Source organism: Dysidea avara, chromosome 6 (assembly GCF_963678975.1).
Source record: "Dysidea avara chromosome 6, odDysAvar1.4, whole genome shotgun sequence".
Taxonomy (NCBI): Eukaryota; Metazoa; Porifera; class Demospongiae; order Dictyoceratida; family Dysideidae; genus Dysidea; species Dysidea avara.
In genome coordinates this window covers 9,014,894-9,041,866 of record NC_089277.1, presented here as the reverse complement: position 1 = coordinate 9,041,866, position 26,973 = coordinate 9,014,894, and the positions used below count along the sequence as shown (strand labels likewise).

General features: G+C 37.6%; 2 protein-coding genes across 2 annotated transcripts; one reads left to right on the top strand and one right to left on the bottom strand.

The window, feature by feature from the left end:
• Window positions 1-444: 444 nt before the first annotated feature.
• LOC136257601 (general transcription factor 3C polypeptide 3-like) lies at window positions 445-25,660 on the top strand. The gene is made up of 24 exons (XM_066050841.1): window positions 445-582; window positions 1,834-2,075; window positions 2,487-2,622; window positions 2,736-2,812; window positions 3,365-3,479; window positions 5,234-5,343; window positions 5,773-5,829; window positions 5,886-5,973; window positions 6,141-6,199; window positions 6,575-6,970; window positions 7,180-7,264; window positions 7,374-7,435; window positions 7,548-7,728; window positions 8,179-8,306; window positions 10,438-10,618; window positions 10,951-11,021; window positions 20,046-20,150; window positions 20,708-20,794; window positions 21,988-22,077; window positions 22,471-22,546; window positions 23,157-23,293; window positions 24,431-24,518; window positions 24,573-24,634; window positions 25,475-25,660. The coding sequence occupies exons 1-24, from the start codon at window positions 504-506 to the stop codon at window positions 25,583-25,585; spliced, it is 2,823 nt and encodes a 940-aa protein (XP_065906913.1). The 5' UTR covers window positions 445-503; the 3' UTR covers window positions 25,586-25,660.
• LOC136258314 (extracellular serine proteinase-like) lies at window positions 13,008-16,214 on the bottom strand. The gene is made up of 6 exons (XM_066051640.1): window positions 15,996-16,214; window positions 15,644-15,796; window positions 15,461-15,586; window positions 15,056-15,227; window positions 14,533-14,935; window positions 13,008-13,542 (listed from the first exon to the last, which is right to left on the bottom strand). Exons 1-6 carry the CDS (start codon window positions 16,212-16,214, stop codon window positions 13,176-13,178), a joined length of 1,440 nt encoding a protein of 479 aa, XP_065907712.1. The 3' UTR covers window positions 13,008-13,175.
• Window positions 25,661-26,973: the final 1,313 nt, after the last annotated feature.

The following is a 26,973-nucleotide window of genomic DNA, read 5'->3' as shown; positions in this document are numbered from 1 at the left end:
CGCGTAGCCAGACCACCTATTCTTCCTTTTGTTTTGGGTCGGGAAGAAAAGCCCACCTTTTCTTCCCGGCAGTGACCCATAACGAGAAAAGTGGGGCTACGCGTGACTATTCCTGATGCGGATTGCATCGTTTACAACATACACAGCCACAACAGTGTACAACAAAGTGTAAAGCAATTCAGTGAATTGTCTAACTGGAATTGCAGCCACACCCCCGCCCCAGGCTACACAACATAGCTACAAAAAGCAGACCACATAGACGTGCAAAGTAGCACCAATACAAAGCGCTTGCACAACACGCACCTGTTGTATCCTATTCCAGACGGCGAATTCAACAAACAACTCAACTAGAATGGGCTAACCCAACCTTTGATCCTGATAAAAGGCCGACGCCCATAAAAATTGAACCGCCCTTTAGTAATCGTGTAAAAATTTGATCGATAATCGATGATTATTTATATGTATGGCTTCATTATATTCGAGCAGGTACCAGTAGTTTGATAATGACGAGTTCTCATGAAGATGATCTTTTACAAGACGATGATGCGTCTGCTCCAGGAACTTTGTCGAAATTCTTAACAGGTACATCTGGGTCGTGTGACTCGTTTTAGCACCCTACTTCCGGATTCTCATCGGTTACTTAAGTGTCCTGAAATATTGAAAGCTGAGCATCCCATTATCTGTGCACGCATGGAGTCTGTAGAGCGTACATGAACCTTTATTTTTTTATGCATAATATTGATATACTCTGTCAAAGTGCAGTGTGCGATGTAACTTTTCAGACATGTGCTGACTTATACTGTCAGGACATTGTGTAAGTTGAGTGGACATCATTTTACCAGACTTCTTAACTTTCGTCTCTTTCTGTGTTTTGACCAATGCTTCTGCCAAACATTGCAGCCACCTATGCAATACAGAGCTGATTACTACCCAACCACTCACTGACAACAGTATTTTAATGGGTAACCACTGGTCACGAAAAAAGCTTCTATGGAATTGATTCTGTTACAAGGGGTTTTGTAGGAAATTGAGTCATTGTCAAGGCCTTCTACTTGCTTTTATATTCAAACTTTGCATATGCTCTATCCCTAATACAATGTATGAACACAAGAGATGCACTGATATCGTGTTCTTTCTTAAAACATAAACTGGTGTACAGGTGATCATGAATACCACAAGTAAAAGTACTAATGGCAGTTACAAATCATTTTACTAGTGTAGTACAGGTGACTGAGACAAGTAGGCTGGCACAGCGTAGTAAACTGTTAACCTCAGAGTACATCTTGGGCATGCCTTTGTGGTCACCATAGACCAAAAACAAGTTAATTACAGTCAATACCATCATGTCCAGCCTCCCTCCTAGCCCAATATAAACTCTTCTACAGTTTGAAAGGACACTATTTCCAGACAAATTCAATTATGGCCTGATAACTGGTGTAATTAACTGGTTTCCAGATGTTATTTCGCACACTGAAAGTGAACACAACAAAGTCAAGCAAGAAAGTCAAAAGATTAGCTTCGTTTTTATAACATAACCGTAATATAATTTTAATGCAAAAGTAGAGGTTTATTCAAGCTCTCTGATAGGTAAGTTTCAAGAATGCATGCGGTACTTTGAAAGTCACTGTTTTATGCATAAACAAACTTGTGTTTGAGTCACTATCTTAATATATGCTAAGCCCCATTGAATCCTATATTTATACTATTGTACCTCATGTGAATTGGCAAGTAACATGCAAGCAGTGCACAACACATGTCCTGCTCATTGTAATGACCATGTCAAACATATTTTGTTGGCCTATGCGTGTGTTATATTCATCATATTCCCCACAGGAGATTTGACATTTGAAGAGTTTGCCAAGTCATCTCTAGGTGAGGAACTGATGCCACCAGAGGAAGTAGTTACTGGAGCAGAGCTGGTTGCCGGGGAGGAGAGCAGGACCGGTGGAGAAGATGGTGACCGTTCATCAGCAATGGACAATGACTCTGCTGCAAAACAGGCTGAACAATTTGCTACTGAATTAAGCAGAAGCACAACATTACGGAAAAGAAATTTAATGACATCTTCGCTTGGGGTCAGTAAATGTACATGCTTTGTAACCATTTGTTACTGTTGGGATTTATCCTGTGTAAAAGTTATATTGACACTTAGGGCAGACTGTCTTTATAATTGCTTTATGTGCTTCATAGAAGAGTCTGTTAGAGCCTAGCTACCCTGTGTACATACCTTAATATGCTACAGTAGTTGTTTCTAAAAGGTAGTCTTGCTGTTAAAAGTGTAATCACCAAGAGTTAATACTGGGTGTGTTTGGAGAGTATTATGCATCTGTATATCTGTGTGGAACTGAGTTGTGACATTGTTTATTTGATTTGTATACTTTAGCATGTGACTCACCACTGATATATTTTTGAATGAAATGTTCCTATGTAATTATGAATTCTTAGGAACTCTATATTGTATAATCATAATTCTATAAATATTGTAGTCTACCAGGATACCTGTCACTAAGAAGAGGAAGCTTCCTTCTCACCTTCATACTGTGGTGGGAGATGCTAACTTGCGTCTAGCCAGGGGGGACATGATTGGTGCTCAGAAACTTTGTAAGGAAGTGATCAGGCAAGGCAAGTATACTATGATGTGCCAAATGTCCAATGACCGATAGATAGGCCTTAGCTGTGTGCAGTAGTGTGTAACTAGCTATATGTGTGTTACATGTGCTTGTATCCACCTGTAGCTCCGTATGTGGCCGGCCCTTACCTGACATTAGCTATGACCTATGAGGAGACTGGGGACACTGATAAATATTACCAGGTATGGCGTATGTTTTTTAAAATCTATTCGTGTTGCAGTGTACAAGCACAAACAGCACATGTGACAAATCATCTGGTAACTAGGTCCAATCTAATACATTCAGTACATGTGTGATTAGGTGAAAACCCTAGTTCTTATTATTAAATGCAAAGTCAAGGAATGCTTATGGTAAAGTTTTAGCTTCTTATTCCCAAGAACTTTTGTTGGAGTTACAGCACTAGAAAAAATAGTAACAACAGTAGGATTGGTTTGTACAACAACCATATTATGAAAATGTAACTAATATAATGGTTATAAGTCATGAATGGAATTATGTACATGAAACCTGAACCACTGTATTTACCATGACCAGGTAAATTGTTTAGTATGTCACTGGTTTGGGACAATTGTGTGTCTGTTTATGTACACATCCACATGAGTTAAATACAACAAGGTGATAAAAGCTACAGTTCTTACAGGCTGTATTACACAGGTTGCAGCTGTAAGCCGGTGTGGTAGTGTACTGTGTGTTTGTGTGTGTGTGATGTATTTACTGGTCATTTTGTTCTGTAGTTATCTCTTATTGCTGCTCATTTGCAAAAGAATAATTATGATTTGTGGTTGAAGCTTGCTGGGATGGCTATTGACAAAGGACACCTGAAGGATGCTGTCCTGTGTACTTCAAGAGGTAATGGAGCCAAAAAACCTACCAGTCTCACATGTATTGATGATGCTGGGCCTAATTCTTCTTCAGTTTGCTATGCACAATACCATATTCCAGTAAATGCAGTGATACCACCTTCCATTTTCTGAACGCTTGTAAGCCCATACATGCATGCATTGAGCTGAACCCTCAAACAGTATGTACACAGCTTAAATTTGGCTCATTTGTAATACTGCTTGACCCATATTTCAAATGTGGCACACTATTTATAGCCAGTCAAATTTTCACCATACATATCCTACGGAGAAGCCGTAAAGGTGTACCATCTGTTTCGTCCCTTTCCCAAACTTGTGTTGGACAACTTGTGTTGGAGCCAAACCACACATGTGTATGCTCTTGACACCTTAAATCATGATTGGCTAAAATGTTATTTCTCTTTCTTTTTAGTTGTTTTTCACAACTTTTAATCACAGTAGAGCACAGATAAGTTTGAAGTCTTGTCATTTTTCATCAAGGCACAATACACGACTACACTTAGATTAGACAATCATCTTTACAGCTCTTGAAACAGTCTAATAATTGTCTGTGTGCTGTCATATCAGACAACCTGTACTGTCACTACTAAGCACCTTCCTAGGAAAATAGTCATGCAGTTTTGACCTTTGTAGTTGTGTTTGTCTACAACTGAAGTGTGTGTTGTGCTATGAATTGGATGATCTAATGTGGCAGTGGTGGTTGTGCAATCCACTAAATGTGGCAGGTCTAGTTTATTATACAACTTGTTGATGGTTTTGTGGTGACCACACAAACAAAATTATGTTTTCACCTTTGACTTGTGGGATGCATGAAAAATTAGCTCATAACTTGTTGATATTATCCCATAGCCAGCTGGCACAGAACCAGTGAATACTTACAACCTTGTCAATTTTACAAAACACATCTTCAAACAACTTATTGTACTGCAATACAGTATCTGTGAGTACTCAGTACAAGAACATTGCGTGTCATGGTTTTGTATTGAAGTAAGTTATCTGTAAATGTTTTGCAAAATTGACAATGTCATAGGTATTCACTGGTTCTGTGCCGTCCTTTGGTAGTTTGGCAAATGAAATTATCACATCTGGTATTTTAATAAATTCACTACAGGAGATTTAACACCTCTTGCAATTTCATGCGAAATGCATAGTGCAGTTGCACATGCATGTCCGTTATATGTCGCTATTCTTGAAAACCCATGTTACCATCCTGTTAAAGAAATTTGTCGTGTGTACAGCACAGTATGGTCCACCATTAGATAAATCGCTTAGAAAAATATGTATGCGTACGAATTCAGACTGCACATTGTGTACAAAATTGCAAGAAGTGTTAAATTCTTTGTAGTGAATTTATTAAAATTCTCACTGACACAACAAGCCAATTTTCAGCAATCATCAAAATTACCAAATGGATGTATCCCATTCTATATGTACCACAAGATCCTGGAAAAATGCTCACCATATGAATTGGGTTTGAACCATATTTTTATAAAGGGTCCTTTTTCCGTGCAGTTTTATTTTGTAGGGATTTTATTTATAATTTTTGATCTGGAAATTGCATTTTTATTCCCCTTGGGGATTGTATATTTTGATTTTAAGTATATGCAATCACAACAACCAATACACACAAGGTGTACTGTACCATGCACATATGTATGTGTTACATATGTAGTTTGTTCATGAACTCCATCATGTGTGTGGTGGTGATTTGTGTTTTTACTGTATGTTATCTTGTGTATGTAGCAATCAGACTTGATCCCAACAATATTGATTTAATGGAGCAGAAGGCAAATTTGTTACTGGATGTTGAAGAGTATAAGAAAGCACTGGAGTGTTTTGAAATCATGTTGACGGTGTGTGTGTGTGTGTGCGTGCGTGTGTGTGTGTATGTGTGTGTGTGTGTGTGTATTAGCAGTTGGATGCACAAACAGTTGATACGTGGATATTAGGGCTATGCAATAATAGTTAAACCTATGTCTTGATACAACTATTTTATATTGATAATCAATACTATTTTGATAACGATGGGACTACATAAGACGGTTTTTTTTGTTTTTGTATGGCGTTCAGGTACATATAACTGTGGTTGATTTACAGTAGATTTCGAAGAAAATTGCTATTATCCTAATAAGCAAATTTGTTACAATAGGTGATTTAAGTATAATCTTTGTATCTACATTATCTCTCAGCCCCAGTGGATATATAGGTAGTAGGTACATATGTATAGTTAGACATGCATCCTGAATCATGGTGACAATACTTTTCATGTTACTTTACTACAGATATTACAGACTAAACATGGTCCAAGATATTTGGACATACTGAAGAAGATGGCTAGGGTAATCTGCTAGAGTTTTCTGTGCCGTGTAGCACATTATTTTTACTTGTTTGTTAGTGTTGTCATGAGTTGAGTTTCCATTCAAGAGCTGTTAAGCTTTTGCAACAAGCCTGCTCTTCATTTCAGGGATTACCAGATCCTGAAGGTGTGTAGTGTGTGTGTGTGTGGATGCGTGTATGTGTGTTGTGTGTGTGTGTGTACATGCACATATGTGTATGAGGGTGTGTGGCATGCGTGTGTAGTGTGTGTGGTATGTGTGCATGTACATTGTCATATTTGAACTTACATATACATGCATGCTTCTAATTGTAGCAATAAATCTTCTTGCTGAATTGTACATGTTAGCCAAGGATTACAGTAATATTTATCAGGTGTGTGTGCATTTGTGTAGTACATGATAAACTATAAAATACATAGATACGTATGTGTTTGTACCTATGTGTAACCCTTCCACATAGACACACGCACACTTTTATTGGTCAATGCTTGTAACTAAAAGTACAACACTATTCCAGAACTTCCAAGGGATGTGTATTTGTGCCTGTTGCATGCTTCATACTTCATAGTGTAACTTTTGTCCTTCTCCCCCCACCCCCCATTCCCATTGGCCTGCTCTGCCATATTTCTGTATCCAATACACCCCTGTTCACCTAAACAAACTGTCCAACCTTTTCTCTCCAGAATCAAAGTTTCATTCTACCTTAGTTTCCTATATGCTCATATGTAACACTATCTTTCACATACAGCTAATCACCACTTATTACTGTGAGGAGCCACCCCAACCAATGCCCACCACAGCTACACCTACCAAACAGAAAATAGACAAGACACAATCCAAACACACTCAGAATAACAACACACCATCCAAGACTACTCCATCAACATCCTCCATCAACCAGACAGAAACTGCTGGAGATTTTTCCTTCAACATCAGTAGTGCTGTGGAGATGTCTTTACAGTTGGACTCTGATGCTGACCTCATTCATAATGTTGTGATGTCGCCGACTGCTGCAAAGCCATCAGCTGTAGGAGAGAGTAATCAAAGTGTGGTGGTGGAGCCAATAATGAAGGAGGATTTACCCATTGACCTGCGAGCCAAGCTGATCATAGCTATGATCAACTTGGGATTGACTCCTAGTGAGGTACAATAGTTATATTTCTGTTCTCCATTCTGCACCCCATATTCTATTCCTGTTCTCAATTCCAATATATGTATATTCCCATTCTCCATTTCCATTGTTTATATTGTCCATGTGTTTGTACACTTTTTGACCTGAACAAAATAATAACAGTGGATCGTTTCCATTGCAAATGTGTTTCCTAAATGTTGAGATACATTTGTTCTTCTTAGACTATGCTTGGACCTCTCTTCTTGGAGGATCCCGAAGACTGTGGCGACCTCTATTATGATATTGCTGAGGCTTACATGGAAAATGGTATGTGTCCGTGTGTAGTGTTTATGTGTACACATGTACAGAGAACACTCTGTGTGTGTGCGTGCATGCGTGTGTGCGTGTGTGGTATGCTAAAGACTTACTTGTACAGGTCATCCATCACTGGCACACCCATTCCTTTCTGCACTTGTTAAAACCAGTTCGTTTGACCAGGTGAGCAAGTACATTATGTGCTGTATGTGTATTTATTATAATACATGTACATACATTTGCTATTAAGTACTGAATATACATTGTTATATTCATGTTTATTTCATCCCTTCAGGCTGGGGTGTGGCTGAAACATGCTGGTTGCTTGCACCAACTAGGGAATGTTGAAGATGCTGCCACATCTTATGCTGCTGTTCTGTCCTCTGCCCCTCACCACACCGAGGCTAGGCTGAAGCTAGCTGAGATCTACATCTCACTGGGCCGTACTGATGATGCTTTGGCTATACTGGATGAAGGTACTTAATGGCATGGTCTCCCTATTGGTGAGAATTAATTAGATATGTGCAGTGTAATGGTACAGTAAATATGTTTATATGGACATTTAAAAGTGAAACAGTCTGTTTGTTAAGGTTTAAATTACTGACCTGGAAAGTCTTGACACCTTGCAAAACAGAACACCATGACAACCATGGTTCATAGGCTTTACTGTAGCTCTAACAAGTCTACAGTGGACCATATTGCCTCAGTTGAAAGTGTTTATAAAGTCACCAGGGTAACCAGGGTAACCAGGGTATAGAGAATTACAACAGAAATAAACACCAAGTCTCAAAGAGACTGTCTTGAAAATCTAGACACTCTTTGCTGACAACGTTACAGTACTCATGTTCCACTACATGTGGTGTAGTCTTACTAGGTCTCCCTACAATCACTCACACAACTTACATATTACTGTACACTTTTCACAGTTACAGAAGCTGATGATAATCACTGTGAAGTAGAGGAGGAAGTGATACAGGATGACCACCACATCGGATCTTCTGCAGAACTACCACTCAACAAGACAGATGAGGCCAGCTTTTCTCTACCTCACCAAGTGAGTGTATGCTGACTGTGTTAATGTGTATCCTATCAGTCTTGAATTCCAACATACACTATAAAGTTCCAAATTTGTTCCAACACTCCAGCATAGAATGTAGATCCAGCATAGAAGACCTGTACATTTGCGTGTAGTACTTTAGTTGTAACACGGGCATGTGGGCTTTGCCTGATATGACTGCCCGAAGGCCGCATACTCCCTTTTCATTGTCAATAGATGTGCTATACATACTGTAGAAATTTTAGTGGACTTGCACAAAATGTGAAGAAGTATCATTGTCAGGATATCATCTATATCTGTGTTCAGTATACAGTAGCTTGTGATATACTGTACCTGTGATCCTAGAAACTGCACAATGCTTGTCGTAGTCTGTTTACAAAAATCTGCTTATTCAGTATCTTTGAGGCTGTCATATTTATGTTATGGTACAGCAGAACCTGTTAATGTAGGGGCTCACATATACGAGCCATTTGACTCAAACCACATCTGCAACCAGATTGCAGCCAGGTGGACTACAAAGACAATATTATATGTAAAGTTGCATATTACGGTGCTTTAGGGCTAGGGGATAGTATGAACATATCGGAATATCGGGATAGTATCGCTATTTGTATCGCTATTTGTATCGCCTATTGTTTGACAAATTACTATTGGGTAGTATTTAACATGTAAAAATATGCAGATAATACTGCTAAAATACTTTGAAGAATAATATTTGGGTGCAAACATTAGCCCAAAGGTTGTTTAATTTCTTTGTGAAAACATGTACATAGTAACATGCATATCTCTTTGAAGGTAGTAAGTAGAAAATAGGTGAATTTTCGCTATCATTGTGCTTTCGTCTATCGTGAATAGTGTCTTACTATCGTTCAGACATTGAAAATCCACTATCACCCAGCCCTACAGTGCAGTAGTCATGGAGATACACATGCTGTTTGAAAGGCACATACCGTATTGCCTCGAATTATGGCTGGTCTGGTATAAACGCCTGGTCTGGTATAAACGCCCGGTCTCGTTTAGTCACTGGGGTTGATAACAACGTGACCACCGTGAATGTCAGTTTGTAGTATTCATAGCTTTAATAGACATCATTTAATATCAACTGAAACCTTTTTTGTGTCAACAGAAACCTTTTATAGCGATTAACCTCAGATTTAGTGCTACTTTTGGACAAGCAATAGGTACTTTAAAGAAATAAATGCCCGGGCCATAATTCGAGGCAATACGGTAACTATATGATGAATGTTGAGTTATCGATAATCAAATACTTTGACTGTGAACAAATGAAGCTTTGACAATTCTTTAGCATTGACAAATCTAATGGCTAAATAGTTTTATAGTTGATGTTCTAGCATAATAGTCCAAAATAACAAACCGGGGGATAGTGTGGGTATAATATCGAGGATTTGAAACCTCATGGCTGATTTTAAATTCTCCAGTTATGTTAGTAACTGAAACACGTTTACCAACAGAAAAACAATTGTTCACGGGCATACAAATACGGAATTGAACAAACGTGTGAATGTTCAAACCATTTATCCCACCCCTAATTTATGATGCATACACACATATATACAATACCGTAAAGTCAGGTTGTTAAGCGCATGTGCTTATAATTTTGAGAAAACTTTTTGTAAAAAAATAATACTATATATGTGAGGCGCATACACCTAATAAATAATTATGGTGTGTATAACCTGGAATCACTACATTGTACTGGAGTAGTTAATAATTTGTGCTGGTCACCACACCAGTGTATAGGGATATTTGACTCTATTTCTGGGTGAAATCCTTCGTGATGAACAACAATATCACTATCCAGGTGGCTGATTTGCTGTATACGTACATAGTGAAGGGAGACCTCAAGGGAGACGTAAGCACTTGAGGAGACATTTTATTTTTTTTGGTACTCTCAGCTTTTCTTGCCGTTTCTTCCTGTGTGTAGTTTTATTGTCGCATTTGGCCATGTACGCTTATCAGCCATGGTTAATCACAAGAAATGAGTATGTGCTTAACAAATAGTATGTATGTGTATAATAGACACATGCGCTTAACAACCTGACTCTATGGTATACATATGTACACATATTTACATATGTGATACATTTATCACTGCCTGGCTCCACAGGACATACGGCTGGTGTATCACAAATTCCTGTTGTTACAATCAGAGGGACAATTGTCCGAGTCACTGGATGTTAGTTTGGAGCTGCTGTCATGTTATTTTAGGAATGTTGAGTCACACTCTAACCCTGTTGTACTTTTGGACAAGAAAAGGGCCAGACAGAACTTTCCAAACTTGAGTGAAGGTAAAGGTTTACCCCTGATTGTCATTAACATGTTATGGAGTAGTCTGTGTAGTGGTGAACTACATGTACACTGTAAGGTTGATTGTACTGTTAAAGTGTTTGAATCTGTATTATACAAAGTTGCTATATCAATATGATCTGAATTACAAACTTACCACAGTATGCACGTATTATACTGACATTATGCTGCACGTTGTACCAGTACAATCAGTTTAACTTAGTCACACATACATGTACTGTACCAGCTGAGCTTTTGTAGTGAGAAATAAGTTGTACAGAAACTTCTTTCATTACCGTCGAAACTTCTTTCATTACCGTCACCATCACTTTAGGATCAGAGAGGGAGACAAGAGAGAAAGAAAAGATTTTGTCAGAGACGGAGTGGTACACTCTCTGCTCCAAGGTAGGCAAGCCATATGAGGCACAATTGTAGGAATTGTATTGTACGTAACTATGCATACATGTGTGAAATATTGTAGTGTATCCGAAACAGAAAAAAGGTGCGGCCTATAACTAGCTAGGACAAGTTGCTGAATAAAGCTGACTACAAAAAAGTGTTTATACTGCCATCATAATAAACTTGTCCACAGGGTTTTGTGGCAACACTTCAATAACTCAGTTGGTCATGCAAACTGAAATATTTAACTTTCACGTGATAAATTTAATTATTCCACAATGATAATTGCTAATACCACTAATGCTACACCTGTACCTTGAGTAGGACATGTTCTGTAGATCTTCAGATAGTGTTTCATGTAATATTTGAAAGAGTCGTTTTTAAACACTTGAATAGTGTTTTTTTTCTTCCTATTTCACCAAGAAATCCAGGGGCGCTAACAAAAATAGTCCATAGTCTTGATATGAAGCATATGTAACACACTATGTAATTATCCACTGAATCCCAGTATACCTCACTGTTTGCAGGTTTTGTATTGTGATTATATTGAGACTCAGATGTTGGTAATATGTCATTAAAGCAAGCAGCCTATGGTTACATTGTGATTTAACGACGTAACACATTTCCTCAACCTTATCTTTAGTGATTGTGAGGGAAGTTTGGTTATCCCTTAGAGTACCCACCAGTACAATTTAAGTAGTGTACAACTATACGTAGATGACAGGTAATACTGACTGGTGTCTGAACTGTTACTTCACAGAAAAAGCTTGTCAACAATGACATGCCTACTTATACTAAATAAATGTACCAAGTGTCATTGTTAGGAATCCTCATGCACTGCCAAAGTGATATGCAAAGATCATGTGATCTTTTCATTTCACTAGAATTCCGTTGAATTCCAGTAAAGAAGATGTTTGCCATCACTTTCTTTCAATATTGTACATATACGTTGAGCTGAGCCCTCAAAAACATTTAGTAACTCAGCGATGGAATTATTTTTTACTCAGGGCTTAGCTCAACATGTAGTGATGTGTAAAATTGTTTACATATTATTGTAGGTTCAACTTCCAATAAATGTGAAATGGTTTGTAAGTGTGTGTTATTAGCAGAGCGTTAACCTTTCATTATGGCGTTAACCTTCTTATAAATGCAATATACCTTATTTGTGACCGGATCTGCGAAAAGGAGTCTTATAGCCTTTCCAATTCCACATACTTGGCAATCCATAACTTGACTTGTGAGTATGTTACCAGCCTGAAGTTTGGTCACTTTACATGCCTAACATAGCACCAAGAGTTAATAATAAGAGAGGAGAGTGTCTAACACCGTATAGTCCTGTAAATAGATGATTGCACAGAAGTTAAACGGCTTCTTTTCCGCATAACGTACAGACTGGCTAGTATATTTTCGCATTTAACCACAAAGGCTAACCCAGACTCAAGGGCGTGTATTCAACTCGATGTTCAAGTTCACCACGAAGAGCATCGTAAAGAAGTGTGGCTGTTAACCTCGAAGATAACTCTGGGGGAGAGCGTCTGAGAAACCAATAAACACTGAACCAAAGACGGAGTGTCGCTTCGAATTTTCACTGCGTCGCCATGTCACCCTACCTTTGAGCATTCTTCAATTGAAGGAGCACTGTTCCCTGTAAATACAGCTCAGTCTTTAGTTCAGTCTTCGAATATTCTCAAGGATTCATCATGGTGCGGCTAAACTAATTGCGGTAAGGAAACGAACAAATACTAGAACCCTATACGTTACACAGAAAGGAAGCCATTTAACTTCTGCGCAATCATCTATTACAGGCCTATACAGTGTTAGACACTCTCCTCTCTTATTATTAACCCTTGATAGCACTATTCCTGGATGTGATTTTAAGACAATAAGTTAAACACGTGATGAGTTATGACTCATCACACTTGGAAATTTGGAAAGGATATAAGACCCCTTTTCGCAGTTTCGTTCGCATTTCAATCACTGAACAACCTTGATATAGCAGCCATCTCATGCAAATCAGATCATGTATACAAGAATGTAATGTATTATTATAATGACAATCACGAATAGTGTGTGTAGAGCATCGATTTGTACATACACCCGTACATTTGTAATGAACAATTGTTGTCATCTCAGTCAAATCCATTTGAATCAGTGACAGGTCTAAATAAACACGAGACAGTTTGGTGTTTCTCTTCTTAGATTTTGTGACTTGATTTCATCCAAATTAAGTTTGTTGCGGGTGCAAGATTTAATAATGGCATTTTTAATTTGTCGTGGTCCAGCCCCTTTGTTTCGGTTCCAATAAATAGCAGCTGCTCCGCTTACAATTGGAGTGGACATTGATGTACCACTGTACTTAACCACAGCAGTACGACTGGCTATTCCTGCACTTCTAATATTCTGTCCTGGGGCAAATATGTCTACACATTTTCCATAGTTTGTTCCACCAAATGGCGTATTATAAAGATTATCACGTCGACGTATTCCTCCTACTGTTAGGGCAGCAGGTGATGCTGCCGGTGACTCTCTGTGTAATTGTGATACATATGTACGACATAACAACATTGGTATTTCCTAGACAAATGAATGTAATTGCATATATATATGTAACACATACGCCTGAGGGTTGCCAGTGTGTTTACAAGTCAGATACAAACTCATGGGTAATGTTGTAACTGTTTTGTGTTATGGATCAAAGGTGCCCGTTTGTAACACAGAAGCCAGGCTAATCACATTGTACTGCTTTTCATTCATTCGAACAAGCAAGTGACAAACTGTGGTTTCTTTTGGTACCTTTGAACTAAGGTGCTTACAAACATCGTTAACTGGACTACCACTGATTTATAACACCAGTGACAGCCTCTGATCCACCCACGCACCATACTACAAAACAGTTTTCAGTTTCTTTATCAATTACGCATGTAGCTTATACTGATGAGAATGTGTTGAAGCTGACAAAACTGCGATGTTCACACAATATTCTATTTTGATAATAAAATACTTTGCTAAAATCGACTACTTCATTTATGCGTGTTTTATTTATCCCTTACTTTAGTATGTGACTCTCGTATCTTTAAAGCTATGTTCTGTTCATTTGTCTGTTCATGAGGATTTTAAATATCTTTGTTTTGTATGCGTCAAAGGTCATGTGAATTACTTTCCAATGCAGTAGAAATAAAGTTAACCATTGTCGTTTTGTTATTCAAATTGCCTTCTTGTTAATGCACTCAGATAGATGTAGGGCAAGCACTATTCTATAGTGGATTTGACAGTTCATGGTAAACTCACTGAGCAAAGTCTGATCTTCAAGTTCATAAACCGTTATAGTCGTGATTGAAGCATGTGTAATGTACTTCCGGTGGTATGTGTAGTTGCTGTACAAATCAATTTTTCTTGCATAAGAAACTTATGAACATTGAGAGTTTTTGCTAAGCCAGTTGTATATTTGTATGTATATACAGTATTGTAGCTAGGTGAACACAATGTTGAGAATAAGTATTATACTGTTTCAATTAACCTGCATGCATCTCTGAAGTCATTGCCAGCAGCCACCACCACTAGTATCCCTGCATTTGTGGCGGCTCTGACTGCATCAAGTTCTGCTCGCGATCGGGGTCCTCCTAGTGACATATTAATGATAATCCTCCTATTCCTTCTTCTTGACTTGACCTCAATAACATGGTTTATTCCAAGAATGACAGTACTAACTGAGCCACCTCCTTTACAATCAAGCACACGGGTGCTGAATACCCTCGCTCCTTTAGCGGTACCAAAAGTTTTTCCAACAGCTAATGCAGCAACGTGAGTTCCATGACCATCACAATCTCTTCCTCGTTGATTACTGCCAGTAACTTCATCAGTAGGATCAAAGGAATCATATCTAGCTCTTCCTTGAAATTCCTCATGATTAAATTTGATGCCTGTAGAAGAAATGATATGCAATAATGAGTGGAGAATAACAAGAAAATTTCCGGAAGCTCCAAATTAGTTAGTGTATAACTGTAACAGATACAATCTTAAATCAGTAGCCATCAGCTAACCTGTGTCTAAGACATAGATGTCAACTCCTGCTCCGTCATTGTTGGGCGAGTATTGCCCGTTCAGTGGGCGGTTGCGCTGGTCAATCCTATCTAAATGCCACTGTGAAGTTTGTCTTGCTACTTCTACCATCTGATCCTCTTCGATGTATTCCACTTCTGACTGTTGGCACATCTGACAACATGACAGATCTTATTAAACTTTCACAATGATACTGGTACATACGTACGTATGTACATAACACACACTCTACACACACGTGTGCATGCTACAAACACACAACACCCAGTATGCACACATGTGCACTGGTTACATGTACTCAATAGTTCAAGCCCTAAGTAGTATTTTAACCTTTACAGAGTGCAGTGGGTAAGCTACTTGTTCATAACTGCTTACTCATCACCTACCATATCAGCTCCATCGTGATTCATTTTTGCTAAGACCCCATGACGAAGTGAAGTGTGAAATTCTTTAACACCATCAATCATCACAGAACTGTCAATATCGTTTGTTGCACTGGCAATGGCTGACATCTAACAACAATTATAATGTAGCCATTGGCTGATGCTAAAAATACAGTATCCACTCACCATTTTAGTCATGTTACAGTTTTCCTTCATCATTACAATGTAGCTGGATGGAATGACAGATCCTTGTCTACCTCTGATCATCTTCTGACACTTGTAAGAATTCTCCATCAGTTCAACCATCTTAATAGACTCCACCAGGTCACTGCGACATAACTGTTAACATAAACAGAGATAAATGTTTAACACAGTTTATCATGTCGGTAGCTATCCATCCATGCATGGTAATGTTGTATAAATACTGTTGTACATATATAGTTTTCCTTGACATCCTACCAGTGACTATAAAGTCTAGCTACAGTATACAGAGTAGCTACTGTGACACTATACTTTTCTGTGCATCGGTGAGGTATACTTTCTTCAGATCTTTAGGAACCAGTGTGGCTGTAAATGATTTATCTGAGTACTGAATGTTACTAGCTCCATTTAGTCTGTCAATGAAAGATTGAATTTTGTTTGATCTGGTGTAAAGAGTGGTAGTGACCATGTATCGGCCAGTCTCCAGTATAGTATTAGCTCCATTATTCCCACTGGTAAGTATCAACTTGTCACATTTAATAGCTGAAGTGATCATGACCATAGTTGTAGCTACAAGAAGGATCTTCTGTAGCTGATATTTAAACATCATTTTGACTGCTCCTTATTAACTCTTTGATACTGAACTTGTTCTACTGCTCTGTCACTAGCATTGTTGCTTTTATAACAACTTCAGTGGATCTGTTATATGAATTCTGTCTCACAAACCTGTGTGTGTGATGTCATGGTGAATAAGGTCTGTTGTAGGGCAGATTTTTTTTTGAACGTATGCTTGTACATTGTTGCACAACATGTTAATGGGATGTTTGGATATACGTAAAGGATATAGAGAAACATATTGCACATCATTATGAGTTGCAGTGTAAGATGGCATGGCAGTGTAATAAATGTATCTATATGTTGTTGAAGAGTTTATGCATGGAAGGATCAAGAGTGAATGCAGTGTTAGTATACAACTTTTTGAACTGTGTAATTGTAGAGTAGCTACCACATGAGGCAAACAGTTCTGTATGTACAACAGCACATTGGTAATGGGATGATATCTCGAAGAAGAAAGTGCTGTGCCAGTGTTTTTACCAACAAACAGATGTCCAGTTGTAGAAGTTATTTAGTTTTCAAAACTGTCCAAGGGGCCCAACACCCAACACAAATCACTTGGAATCCCAAAATATAATCTGAATCTTGTTTAAGAACCTGAAATCTCTGGTAAAATTGGATCTCAATGAATATCCACTTATTTCTGTGTATTTTTTGTAGCTTAAACCGTAAGTTATCTAGTGTGTGGTCTTACAATCAGTTTAGTCTCATGAGCAGTGTACACACACTTGTTTGCACAGGTAATAATGTAACATTTCTGACTTTGCCAGTGATCCAGTTGGCCTGGTAGCTAGTTGGGTGCATAAAAATGTTAATATAGCTATGCTAATTTTGAAGTGGAATGTTAATTTGTAATCTGAATCTTTGTAAGAAAATGGTGGCAGTAGTGGGGACTTTGTTAAGAGAGATATTGGGAGAGATGGTGTTTTGCTATAATAATGTCAAACAAGGACAAAGAAAAGGCATGAATACTAACTTCCAGTACTAATAAACATATTTGCATATCATTTACAAATTTTGGTATGGTTTTGCCAGACAGTCCCAGAGCTTATGATAATGTCCAGACGCTGGAAAAAATTAATGTCTGACCATGATGCAATTTTTTTTCGGAGACTGCCATCAAAGAACAAGGAGGGAGCCTAAAGGCTGAACTGGCATGTCTGTTGATTCTATCAATAGTAACAGTCAGTTGGTTGCGGGTAGTTGGAAAAGGCGGATACAGTCAGACAGTTATTTTTAAAATACACTTTTACATTTACAAAACAGTTATTTTTCATACCTAACATTGTTTTTACAACAGCATTCATTTCCAGACCCAGGCATCAATCTTGTCATAGTGCTTATCCATTTATAAGCGCATGTGCGAAGGATAGACTAGCACTCTAAAGACCATATAGTGTTGTACACATGCTCTAGAAATCTAATTCAGTGTCATGGAGATTAAGCTTGCATGTCCCAACCTAATCTTGTAGGCCAGGTCCTTGAAACGGTATAACTGCCTGTGCCTTATACTAAAAGGCGTAAGATTGTGGATTTGGCCTGCTAAGCTAAGTTACATGGGGCATACAAGCTAATCTCTACAATTATATAACTTTGTATTAGACTCTAGAGCATGTGTATAACACTATATGGTCTGTGGAGTGCTGGTCTAGTCCTTCGCATGCGCATTTATAAATGGAAAAGCGCTATGACAAGATCGACACCCAGGTCTGGAAGCAAAGACTGCTGTAAAAACAACGTTAGGTATGAAAAATAACTGTTATACAAATGTAAAAGTGCTTTTGAAAATGTCCACATCCACGTCCGATCGTATCCGCCTTTTCCAACTACCCATTGGTTGCTAATAGATAGTATACATTCTTACATCCAACCACAAATGTACCATTGCCAACCCTCTGGTGTTCTGTAACCACATAGTAACCACGTAGTAGCTGCAGCAAGGAATGTGACATAATAACAATAATAAGGTTCTTCTGCTATGCTATAGTGGACACAATAGGCCTATCCTTCCTCGTGTCCTGTCAATTGTCTGACCAATTATGGTTATCAGGATGTTGTGGCAGGACAACAGAAATTTCTTATCATAAGCTCTGCAGTCCAATTTCACACTGCTACAATAGGTTTTCTACCTCTTACCTTTATGATCTAATGGTTCCGAGTTGAACAAACCACAAAAACATTCAGTTCAGTTACTGTGTGCACACTATAGTCAACTTATGACATCATATTTTGTAATATGAGGATGAGGCTCATGGACGTCTAGTTTGAAATGAAGTCATAAATAATTTTCCTTTAGAAAACTCTTAGCTTACTTAAGCAAAAAAAAAATATAACTCAAACCCACAGTGTAATATTTTATGGGGGCTCAATGTAAAGAATCAAAGCACAAAATCATTAGAATGGGCACAACAGAATTAAAAAGATACTCCTTTTTGAATGTGCAGTAGCTAGTAAAAATGTCTCTTGCTTCTTTGAGCTACTGATTGCCACACTTCTGCTTGCAATGCTCTGCAGTCTTATTTGCTACAGACTACGAATATTGTACATAACCAAAATTCAAGGTGGTAGCTTATTTACATGTCAAACTATGGATTACCAGGTACATTCAAGGCTATAAGATTCCATTTCACAGACCCAGTCAGATAAATAGGAAATAGTACGTGTATATCCATAATATTATTATATGTACTTTGTCAATTATTATTTTTTATTACACGTGATGTTTCCTTCCTGCACATTAAGTATTAATTTAACATAATGTACATCTTAGTGTCATTGTATGTCCACTAAGCCACTGACAAGAGGTGATAATACTGCACAACTATAGTGTTAATATGTAGCTCATTTTATTCACTACATTGTAATATGATTACAAACTGTACAAGAGTGTGTGGGATTGTGACTGAATGACATTGATAAACAATCCTATTGATTGATAGCAAAATAGAAGAATGCTTTAATATCAACATTCAAGAGTGCATATGCTGTCGTAATACAGGTAAGGTGTGGGCTTTTTCGTCTACACCTAAAAATATACTGTGAATGGGGAAAGTTTTGCTGGGGGGGGAAGTTTCACTGGGCGAAAGTTTCACGGTTAAGGCTTACTGAGACTATTCGTGGTGAAAATTTCGTGGTAGAGCTTAAACATAGCTACAGGTGTATATAGTACACTGTAAATAATTGATTTAGTGGGGAAACTTTTGCGGTTTGCTTTGAAACTATGAAAAGCACGAAACTTTCCCAGTTACAGTATATACAATATACTAGTAATCCCTAACTAGACTACAAGAGAGGTCACCTACACCTAGATATAACATCAATACCTAATTCCGTCTAATTAGGGATTAAATGTCCACTACTTCATCTTCAGGTATAGGCAGCCTCCCTTGTTTCACTACCTTTTATTAATATGATCCCTAGTCAAACTTAATTCCTAAGTTTTCCTTATACTTGTAAATGACAGAGTTGAGAGTACCTACTTGTGTTGTACTGATGTCTCTTAAGTGTTTTTACTTTTCCTTTGTACTTTTATACTTCCTTGAAGTTGTGACTTGCCATCATAAGTCCTTAAGATGTTTCATAGTGTGGTATGTACCGCTCAAATGCAACACTGTCTCGCGAGAATGCGAGCAATTAAAAAAACTTGTTAATTATAGGGCGTGGCACCCATTGCACTCACAAGTATTCATCCCAAACAAAATGATGTTGTATTTGAGCGGTGCGTACTGTATGTTTACACTAGCATGCTAAACTGGCAATTGTTACTCTACAGACTTGCCATACTCTGTTCAGCTTGGGGAAGACAGCTGATCTGAAGAGATGGTTGTTCATTGCAATATCCTCATGGAGGTTTGGTGATAACAACGATTACCAATGTGTCAGTAGTCTGTGTATATTATGTGTAAAATAATTATAATCCCAACTATAATATATCATTTGTGTATTGTGACAATGATATTGTGTATAAGTTTCTTGTGTGTATGTATGTATATATGTATGTATGTATGTATGTATGTATGTATGTATGTATGTATGTATGTATGTATGTATGTATGTATGTATGTATGTATGTATGTATGTATGTATGTATGTATGTATGTATGTATATGTATGTATGTGTTCTAGCAGAATATATGCCATCAGAAATTTCTTATCTTATTATAAAGAGGTGTAAGGGGTTTGCTTGTATAATAAGTATAGTATTGCATTCAGACCTACTTCAAAAGCTTATAATATTGTAGATGACACATCTCATGTATGTTTATCCCTGTGAAGCTGAGGTCAGTTGATGGCTTCTATTCCACTAAACAAAGGAGGGAGGGGGATAAATATGGCAGAATATAACTGGCTGTTGTACTAAAATAATTATGCTGTATGTACGTACATGTTGGTGTGTGCTAGTCATGTGTAATGCAGGGTTTTTGTGTATTGCAGGATTTGTATGTGAAGGCCATATCAGTGTGTTTGAATGTGAAGGATTACAGGAACACTGCTTTCCTCATAAAAACAGTGGTCAAATATGTGAGCACTCTCTATCTGTAGTTCCTCATATGTACGTAGAATTGTGAATGTGTGATGGTCAAACTATGCCTTAATTTCTCTGAATTACTGCCATTGCAGTATAAACACCTAATCCTGTTTAGTTGGTGGGGGTATAAAGCCTTTCAACAGAATCAAATACTGCGTTTCTAATAAATGCCGATTCTCAAATGAAAGCTGCCGATTCTCAAATGAAAGCCTAGCACAGACAATTTATGTGCAGAACCAGAGAAACAGCACATCAAAAAGCTTCTTTTAAACTTAAATTTCTGAGGAATTTTACAACACTTAGGTATGAAGTTTATTCCTAGGAATTCATGATTGGTGGTCTTGCACATAAAAGCTGGCCTCATATGGTCACCAGTCTTGTTTAGTGGCCAGGGTAAGAAGTTTCTTGAAAGAAATAAGCACCGGACCATACTTCGAGGCAATATACAGTATGTATGTGTTTCACTTCATAAATGGAAATGCTGGCACAGTAAATTATTGCATAAGTTGAATACAGTAGACCCTCGGTTATCCAACCCTCGTTTATCCGTACCCTCATTTATCCAAAATTGGAAACGACTGTTCTATTAGGGTATTTTGAGTATAAGTGTATGTTCTATTAGAGTATTTCAACAGAGCTCTGTATACAAATGTATGGTCCAAACAATTCACTTATCTACACACTTTTATCATTGCCTGAGACACACTGGGATTTGGATAACCGAGATTCCATTGTACCATATTTCCTTGGTTAGCTAAATGCTACACCTTTAATAGTAATCGCATTTGAATAATGTACTTAAATATAGAGCATACACACCACAACTATTATTTGAATCCATAATCCTTGATTGTTCTAAGGAGTTTTCTGGGTTAAGAAGGTGAGCTAGACTGTTCTGCGCAATAGTATTCAGTAAGGAGAAAGGCATCCAATGGCCATTCTATATTGTGTATTTTCTTTTAGTATTGTATATGTGGTGTTCTAGTATTGATACTATTATAGTTACTGTGTTGTTGCTCACTGTATTATTGAGGGAGTTTGGCCTATAATGTAGCACATGTTTAGGATCTCTTATGTGATCACGTACAGACTTTCTTTTGTATAGGCAATTTCTGTGTTCATTGTAGTGCAGTACAGTTTGTACTCTGTGAGTGCTAAACATGTATACAATACTGTCTTCCTCTAGTTTCCACACTCAGCTATGTTGTGGATACTTCAATCAAGGCTACCCAGAAACTTGTACAATTACCGAATGGTCTTAAAATTGCTAGTGAAGGTTGTTACATGTAATTGTGTTGTATATACTGCGTGTGTGCATTTGTGTGCGTGTGTGTGTGTCTGTATGTGTGTACATATGTTTGTGTGTGTGTGTGTCTGTGTGTGTGTGTCTGTATGTCATAATGTGTGAGTACATATGTGTGTCTGTGTGTGTGTCTGTCTGTCTGTGTCTGTATGTGTGTACATATGTTTGTGTGTGTCTGTGTGTCTGTATGTGTGTACATATGTTTGTGTGTGTGTGTGGGTGTGGGTGTGTGCGTGCGTGTGCGACTGTGCATGTGTGCGACTGTGCGTGTGTGTCTGTATGTACATTATATCTTTGTGTGCGTGCGTGCGTGTGTGTGTAGTGTCCACGATACTGTTAACAAATGCACAATGTTATTGTATACAGTATCCTACTCACCCGATGCTCTTGTTGCTGACTGGACACCATTCCTACACAGCAACGTCATACGTCCATGCCTTGAGTAAGTGATGGTGATGAAACAGTCGCCTTTGTCAAAGTAGCTGTGTAATAAGTAAACTTTGTTGTGATTATCTTCTAAATTACAACACATACATGTAAGCTAGCTGCCATACAGTATCATACAATACAGTAATACTAGGGACCCCCCAAAAATAGAACGGTGCCCCCAAAATGCTTCATCAAAAAAATATTTTATGCAACAAAAATCATCTGTGACATATGTCTTATGGTCTTCCTAGTCTTTTTTTTCATGCGAAAACCCTACCAAGGTGTTAATTTTGTGTATAAACACTTTCTTTAGAGAATGTCAAAAAATTATTTGAAGTGCTTACACTACTGTATTGATATATATTGCACACCACTACCTTTGTATCATCATGAGCACCAAAGCACAGGTATCTGGACAAAGGAAATGTAATATAATGGAATTCAAAAAAAAAAAAAAAACTACTAAAAATTTGGTCACATATCTGTGAAAAATTGTTTTATAAGAATTTTGATATAATAGGGATCTATAGATTTGACATTATTTCATTAGCATCATGAGTTCACAATATTTATGTTACGAAGTCTTGGTAGTATTTATGTGATCTTTTCCATTCAAATTGTAGGTCATTATAAGGAGTTCTATCGTCTCTACCCAACCAATTCTCTGGTCTGTCTTCTCATTGGACTATGTTTCATTGGGATGGCCAGTCAAACATCAGGAGTGCACTTCTCTAACTACCGTAACACTTTACTCATACAGGTCTGTAACTAGCTGTGAAGAATTGGTGTGGCCCCCTAGAAAACCACAGTGAAAAAAGAAAGACGGTTGCTAAGAAATGGCTGGAATATAAATAACATGGTGCTTATTAGCATCATTGCAGCCACTTCTTGACTGCCACCTTTGATTTTGCAACTTTCTTTGTCTGACTATGTTTTTCACAGCTTTGCTGTTTTAGCATAGATATCATTATACCAATGCTTTACTTTAGCTGATGCTTTTTATGTACAAAGAAATTATGAGTCAATACTGTGGAGCCCCTCTAAGACGGACACCATTGGGGAAATGAAATAATTATGTCCTTTATATGGAGGTGTCCTTATTTAAGGGGTTTTCTAAAATTTAGTATAATCAGGTTTAATGTACAAGACTAGACCAAAAGTGATGGAACAAGAATGGTTATGTGGTAGCAACAGAAGTGATGTTATTGATCATGGGTTACCTATGGTGTGAGGCCTCTACTACACTATCCAGACAATTAGGAACCACAAAAATTTTATACATGCTCCCATAAAGACTTGTCCAGATTACTCCATTTGATTAGATGTCAAGGTGGTTGGCTATACAAGTTATGTAGTTTATCCTGTAGTGAAGTTTATTCTTAAAGTGCACCAGCTACTATTATCAGAAGACCTGGGTAAGAACATTAACAGCAGTAGTATATACACATTGTTATGGCTTCTAGTAACTTGTCTTGTACTTTGTAGCTAGAGACAGTGCTTTATGCATTAGTTAAATGGTGTTAATTCAATTGATTGCAATGAACCTTTTTTTACTTGTGTCCGCCATTAGCAAAGCGTTGTACTGTGGTGCTTGCCATGTGTGGGAGTTGTGCAGTGTCCAGTTTACAGAATAGAGAGGTGTCGAGGGGGAATTAATACACACAGGTGTTGGAAGTTGTATTTGGGACTTTATTAATTGTCTGTTATAAAGAGGCTGTCCGCCATTCAGAGATGTCCGTTAAGAGGGGTTCCACTGTATTTGAATTTTCAATATTACTGGCTTGTAATAAGACAATGTAACTTAAATGCTTTGTCATATGCTGTACCTTTCATACATAGTACGTTTCGTATATTTTATGCATTCATAATAATTATTTTGTTGTAATGTTGCTTGTAGTGTTTTGCCTTCATGTTCAAGTATGCCAGATTGAAGGGGGAGTCTCAAGAGGCGTACTACAACCTTGCCAGAGCATTCCATCACATGGGTAATCCCCTTATTTTAACAACCTGACATCATATTTACACACCTCACTATACAGGACTGACTCACATCGCTGTGAACTACTACAAGAAGGCACTGATTGCTCCAATGCACCATTCGGTAATGTTACTAGATTGTTGTGTAGCAGTCAACTGTTTTCGTAGGAATCCACTGTTATTAAAATATTAGTAGTATTTACAAAGTAGCTGTCTCAATCCTATATGTATATCAGTGTGGTGCTTCAATTATTACTGAATTATGGAACCTTATTACATGTGTATTTGAGATGTCTCACTGTGTAGAAGTGAGACACCTTTGTAGAAGCAAGGCATTACTTCGATTAGGTGACTTCTTGCCTTACAACGAATACCATACAATCTATATACACCTTTACTGCATAAAATATTTAGTTTTGTCATTGGCAACATTCATAACGAGCTCACCTTGTGGTTAGTGGGAGTTTGTAGTTCTATGCACAGTTAGTATATGCTTAGCCTGTAAAATTATTTTCAAACCAAATGCAGTATGACCAGTTACCTACATATATGTAACAACATTTTGGTATGTAGATTGGTGGCTACTGCAAATCCAAAAAAGAATTTAAAAAATCAGTGGTTGACAAAATTTTGTTGCTATCATCAAAATTTAAATTTGTGAAATAGCTGGTCATTAGTTTTATTGCCACATTGTGATGGCTTCTTCGGCTGACTTGCATAGCATGGTCATTGTGAATAAGTTGTGGTGAGCAAAAAGCTAGCACGTACATATATACATGAACACTAGTTGTGAACAGAAGAATTTGTCAAATTTGGGAAATCATTCAGTATACTAAATATCCTAATTTCAGTACCTACAAGTAGACAGGTTGATAACTGCATAAAACAAATTTAAAGTTAGAGAAGTAGTTTTATTCCACGATTGTCTATAAATGTTTTTAACTATGTCATGTCCTGTCTATAGACAAACACATCACTGTGTAGAGAAGCTGCGTTCAACCTGTCACTGATATACAGATCATCCGGCAATAAAACACTAGCAAGACAACTAATACACAGATATTGTACTATATGAGCTAATGAAATGTACACTTCTCATCTTTTTTAATCCTATCATTTTAATTTTTTTATCAATCATCTTTTAATTGAATTGGTTAACTGTACAGATCTACAGCTGAGCTATGTTTGAGTGATGTTCATGAGTCAAGTGGCTCTGGATTGCAATAACCTACGTAATGTTGAAACATATACCATTTTACCATTATGTAGGAATATTGTTAAAGAGCTAGCTACTATGTATAGTGCTGTTAGTTTATGAAAAGATTAAAACTATCTACCAGATTTGTGAAAAGGGGCCTTCCACACTCATCCAGTTTAGCTACTTTGACGATAGAGGTTATTGAGGTATTGACTTGTCGTAAGTGAAAAGTAACACGGCTTAATGGATGAAGAAGAAAGTTTTAGATTTTTACCTTTTATTGGGATTGTTAGGTGTGCTTGGAACACTCCTTTCCTCAAATCTGACCACAATTCAGAACTGTAGTATAGGTGACATGTACTACCTGTTTACTGATGCTTAGTTTCACATTGCCATGGTGACCACAATGTATATAAATTTTCAGCATAGCAGTGGTGCTTTATAATTACATAAAAGGTGTTATGGCACTTTGCAGTTATACACTGACTTACTGCCATTGTACTGAAAGTTTCCCTGTACTGTATTATAGGGAGTCTAGGGACCACAAAGGTTTGGGCATGACCCATGAATAAAAACCAGTCTTGTTTTTAAGTTATTAAACAAAATTTCCTAATGACTGACTAACTGACTGATGCCTTCAGACAAGTGTAACTCAATAATGGGGCTAAGGCTATGGGATTAATTTTTTCACTGTTTGACATCACTTCAGCTGGACACGTGTCTTTTGGCATACTGCAGTACGTACAATGCATTCTTCATGGACTTACTAGTGTCCTCCTTTGTGTCCCATTCATCTTTGCTGACAGGAAAGATGTTGATTTGGTGGTAGCGTGTGATGGCTTCCCTTCATATTGTGCCAGTATTGTAGTTCTAATGTACTACAACGTAATTGTAGTACAGTAATTTATTTTCCTGAAAGAGCATTCTACATGATAGAGATCACTGCTATTTAGCACATTTTTTTGAAGCTGCTGTTATGTATATACAAGAATGTTTGTAGAAAGCAATGTTAACACTAGTGACTATTCTCTGAAGTTAAAGGTAACAGGCAGCTTGCCCATAACTGGTTGAATGCTGAAGGAAGCAATCTAGGTCAGGCAACTAAACGGATCTGATCAAACTATTTTCATTGAGTAGTTTTTAGTTTGCTGTCATGCTGTATTAGAGTATTTAACTGTTCTATTAGAGTACAGTGATAATTTTGTGCTAGACCTGTCAGGCCTATTCTGCCGCCCCTGAATTACAAACATCCAATATGTTAGGTT

Excerpts from the sequence above, each read along its gene's own strand:
- LOC136257601 (XM_066050841.1), top strand. The coding sequence starts at position 504 with ATGACGAGTTCTCATGAAGATGATCTTTTACAAGACGATGATGCGTCT. Across the intron at positions 2,813-3,364 it reads ACACTGATAAATATTACCAG|TTATCTCTTATTGCTGCTCA; the intron begins GTATGGCGTATG and ends TTTGTTCTGTAG. Across the intron at positions 20,795-21,987 it reads TAAAAACAGTGGTCAAATAT|TTTCCACACTCAGCTATGTT; the intron begins GTGAGCACTCTC and ends GTCTTCCTCTAG.
- LOC136258314 (XM_066051640.1), bottom strand. The coding sequence starts at position 16,214 with ATGATCACTTCAGCTATTAAATGTGACAAGTTGATACTTACCAGTGGG. Across the intron at positions 15,587-15,643 it reads ACTGTAACATGACTAAAATG|ATGTCAGCCATTGCCAGTGC; the intron begins GTGAGTGGATAC and ends AATTGTTGTTAG. Across the intron at positions 14,936-15,055 it reads CATCTATGTCTTAGACACAG|GCATCAAATTTAATCATGAG; the intron begins GTTAGCTGATGG and ends TTTCTTCTACAG.